Consider the following 3,487-nt stretch of genomic DNA (forward strand, 5'->3'; position numbering starts at 1 on the left):
TGGCCTTCGTGATTTTGATGTACAATTTGCAACCCAGAATAATTGCAGCATACTGAAATTACTATGTAATAATGCGACTTACCTATACTGATCGGTAAATATCCTGAAAATGACAATTCGTTTTTATTCGAAAACTTTTTTTCCACTATGTTCATGTCATGCTGTTAATTAATTACGTTAGTAGTACTTCAATCCTAAACATTTCCCCTATTCCTTACCATTTATCATTTCCCTAAAAAAAAAAAAAAAAAAAAAAAAAAAAGTGTTGAAAAAAAAGGTTTTAGAGGTTTTAAAAAAAAAAAAAAAAAGTGTTGAAAAAAAAGGTTTTAGAGGTTTTAAAAAAAAAAAAAAAAAGTCTTACGAAGAAGTCTTACGAAGTTTTCACAAAAAAAAAAAAAAAAAAAGAAAAAAGCACTTAATCGTATATTTCCTTTTTCCACGAAACAGTTAAACAACGAGAAAAAGTTACAGAGAGGAGAAAGATAATATATACAATAATATCTGTACAATCGATATACATATATATTTCTATAAATTTTTTTTTCTTCATCGAGTATTCGAGTATTTTTTTCGGTGTGTGGGTGTGATACCTTTTTGTTTATCGTTCGCGGTGCAAAATAGAGAGGGAAGAATTAGAAAAACCAATCCACGTGTATAACTCGTGTGTGCCTGCGTGTGTTCCAAGCAGCTCGATTCTATCAATTCTAATTCAATTCTATCAATTCTGCCACGATATATTTTAACGAGAAATCCACTTCGATTCAATTTCGTTTCTTTTTCTTCTTTTTTTTTAATTTTTTTTCTTCCGTTTTTTTTTTTTTTTTTTTTTTTGAGAAACCGCACGGAACATAATGGAAAATGAACGAAAACTCGCTCTAAACATTCAATAAGCGTTTCGTTCGATCAAAGAAATGAAAAACTAGTAGTAGTGGTAACTTTCTACTTCGACAATCTCTAGTGATAATTTCAAAATTGATAACGAAATGAATAAACGATAATTGGATTACGTTATATTATGTTATATTATATTATATTATAATCAATAAATGTTTGAATTTGAAAAGAGATATTTGTATCATTTTTCGGTTTTTCGTGAAAAAAAGAAAAGAAAAACAATCTTAAAACATGGAAGATTGAATTCCAAATTACTAATAGCAGCTAATAAGTTTGCTCATTATTGAAAACTATGAAAAATTTTCAATCATTTATTGATCTATTACACACTAATAAAATATAAGCAGAATTATTGTTTTTTTTCTTTCGTTAGTTAGTAAAATGATGGAATTGATGATAAAAATGAGTTTTAAATGATTAAAATGGATATAAAATTTATCTTCATAAAAAAATAATTCAACATTAATTCCAACAATTGTGAATTTTTTTTCAACAAGATCGATTATTTTTTACTTATAACGTAGCCCAATTCTATTCTAAGTAAAAGTAAATTAAATTAAAGCCGATCGCAAAATAAAATGTAATAAAAGCACGCCATATTATATCAAATAAAAAAGTGAACGACTCAATAAGCTACTCAAAATTATGGCAGAATTTTTTTCTTTTAAATTTTTTCTTTCTTTCTTTCTTTTTCTTTTTTTCTTTTTCACAGCGAACAATTTCATGCATTTCAGCAACCCCCAATATGTTCTCTATATTGTGTGTGTGACAGAGAAAGAGAAAATGGTTAAAGAGGCAGCGAATCGAATCGATTTAACAGCGTAATTATCGTGGCGAAGGATGTCGATTAGTATTTGTAAGTGTGTTTTTGTGACTATATAATATATATATATATATGTAGTGAAACGACAGAGACTGATATAATAGATAATAGGATCGTGTACATACGCTCGCTCGACAGGAAGCTCTGTCTCTTTGAACCTGCAACCCAAGGATCACAAACATGATTCATTGTCACACCCCGCACACGTCCACGCGGATAAATAAAAGAAAAAAAAAAAAAAAGTTCTCTTTTCGTTCAACAAAGTGTGAACACTCGAGATAAAAAGAATTTTCTCTTGATGTAAAAATTATAAAATATTTTAAAATAGTTTAACCATATAGAAATGTGAGAATGGAAATTGTCTCGAATTTTTATTTAATGGAGAGAATTTCTTTTTATTGCGAGAATTATATCTTCACTGCTTTGTTGCTGTATATATTTACAAAAATTACAAATATATGTGAAATAATAAAAAATAAAATATAGAGATATTAAGCACCATCACCATAGAAAGCTACGATACTTTTGTCAAGCTACACATAGAAGAAAAAAAGATCGTAGATTGTTCTCTCGTATTAATTGATAATATATATATATAAATGTTACGATTGCGCTCAGATCGGATGTCTTTGAATCGATACTTTTTATTATAAAGAGTGCAAATTTTTATAACAAATTTTCTTTTTTATTATATTTCTGTTTATAATATAATAAAGGTATTTGATTTAATCAATCAGATTCTTCTATATTGAATATTTGAAGAATATAAAGATCGTTGTAATGCAAAGTATTCAATAGATGGCCTTAGCAGAATAATATCACCGAGTCTTAAAAATATTCTCAATATCCTCAAGATGGCAGTATTGACAAGATTACTAAGACTTCTATTTTATTCTTATCGATAAAATCAATCGCTATTTTATCTTTAATTCATGTTACCGACAGAGAATTTAATACGAAAATTTTAGATTGCGTTTATTCCTACAGTAGATAAAATAAATTCTCAACGGTCGATAATGCAGATAACAGAACAAAGGAATTTCATAAATTTTAAATGTGAAACGAACTGTAAAAAAAAAACTTCATAATCAATCGATTAAACACAAATATTAATGAACTAAGTCAGATTCGTACGTTTGTTTTTTAATTTCCTTTTTAATTATTCATGAACACGTGCAACAAGCCAATTATCGTTATCGTGTTTACGAATGGTTTCATTAACGAATGAGTGTCGAGTCAAGAGGAATCTGTAATTCATATAAACGTAAATTACACTAAATTCGTTTAATCATAATTCGTCGTTGAATAACCAGTAATTATGAATTATTTCACGCTTACGAGAATCAGGTGATTATCTCAATAAATCAATTAATGTAAATGCAAAATTTAATAATAAATCTTTAATAACATTTTCTTATTTTCCCAAAAATTAATTCTCCTCCATTCCTTTAATCTCCCTGAAATTGTTATTCGCATAATTTCAATAAAAATATTAAAAAAATCAATTTTCAAATTTAAAATTGCATAATAACGAATCTGAATCGATTATTTCCACTTACTGATGCAGCAACTGCTGCTTCAATTTCCATCCGGAAAATCATCCGATCGAAGCTGAACAATCACGATCATGGGATTAAAAACATCGTATAAACAAATTGACATTCCCATTTCATTATTATTTACAAGGTTAAATTTTCCTCTTTTATTCCGATACAAACCAAAAAAAAAAAAAAAATATAAAAATAAAAATAGAAAAATATAGTATTCTCG

At 27.3% G+C, this 3,487-nt stretch overlaps 1 protein-coding gene across 17 annotated transcripts in view; it reads right to left on the reverse strand.

The window, feature by feature from the left end:
* Nucleotides 1-3,487, reverse strand: part of LOC102675631 (cAMP-specific 3',5'-cyclic phosphodiesterase) — a 256,477-nt gene that overhangs the window by 72,354 nt on the left and 180,636 nt on the right. For 6 of the 17 annotated variants that reach the window (XM_006610344.2, XM_031507972.1, XM_006610339.2 and 3 more), the window contains 2 exons: nucleotides 1,843-1,875; nucleotides 83-103 (listed from right to left, as the gene is read on the reverse strand). The exons of 4 other annotated variants lie outside the window; for them this stretch is intronic. In XM_006610344.2, the coding sequence (XP_006610407.1) occupies nucleotides 83-103; nucleotides 1,843-1,875 (54 nt within the window). The remainder of the gene's footprint in view (nucleotides 1-82; nucleotides 104-1,842; nucleotides 1,876-3,487) is intronic. 7 more of the 17 variants (XM_031507976.1, XM_031507971.1, XM_006610337.2 and 4 more) reach the window with 2 other exon arrangements.

Source organism: Apis dorsata, unplaced genomic scaffold, assembly GCF_000469605.1.
Source record: "Apis dorsata unplaced genomic scaffold, Apis dorsata 1.3 scaffold_73, whole genome shotgun sequence".
NCBI classification, from domain to species: domain Eukaryota; kingdom Metazoa; phylum Arthropoda; class Insecta; order Hymenoptera; family Apidae; genus Apis; species Apis dorsata.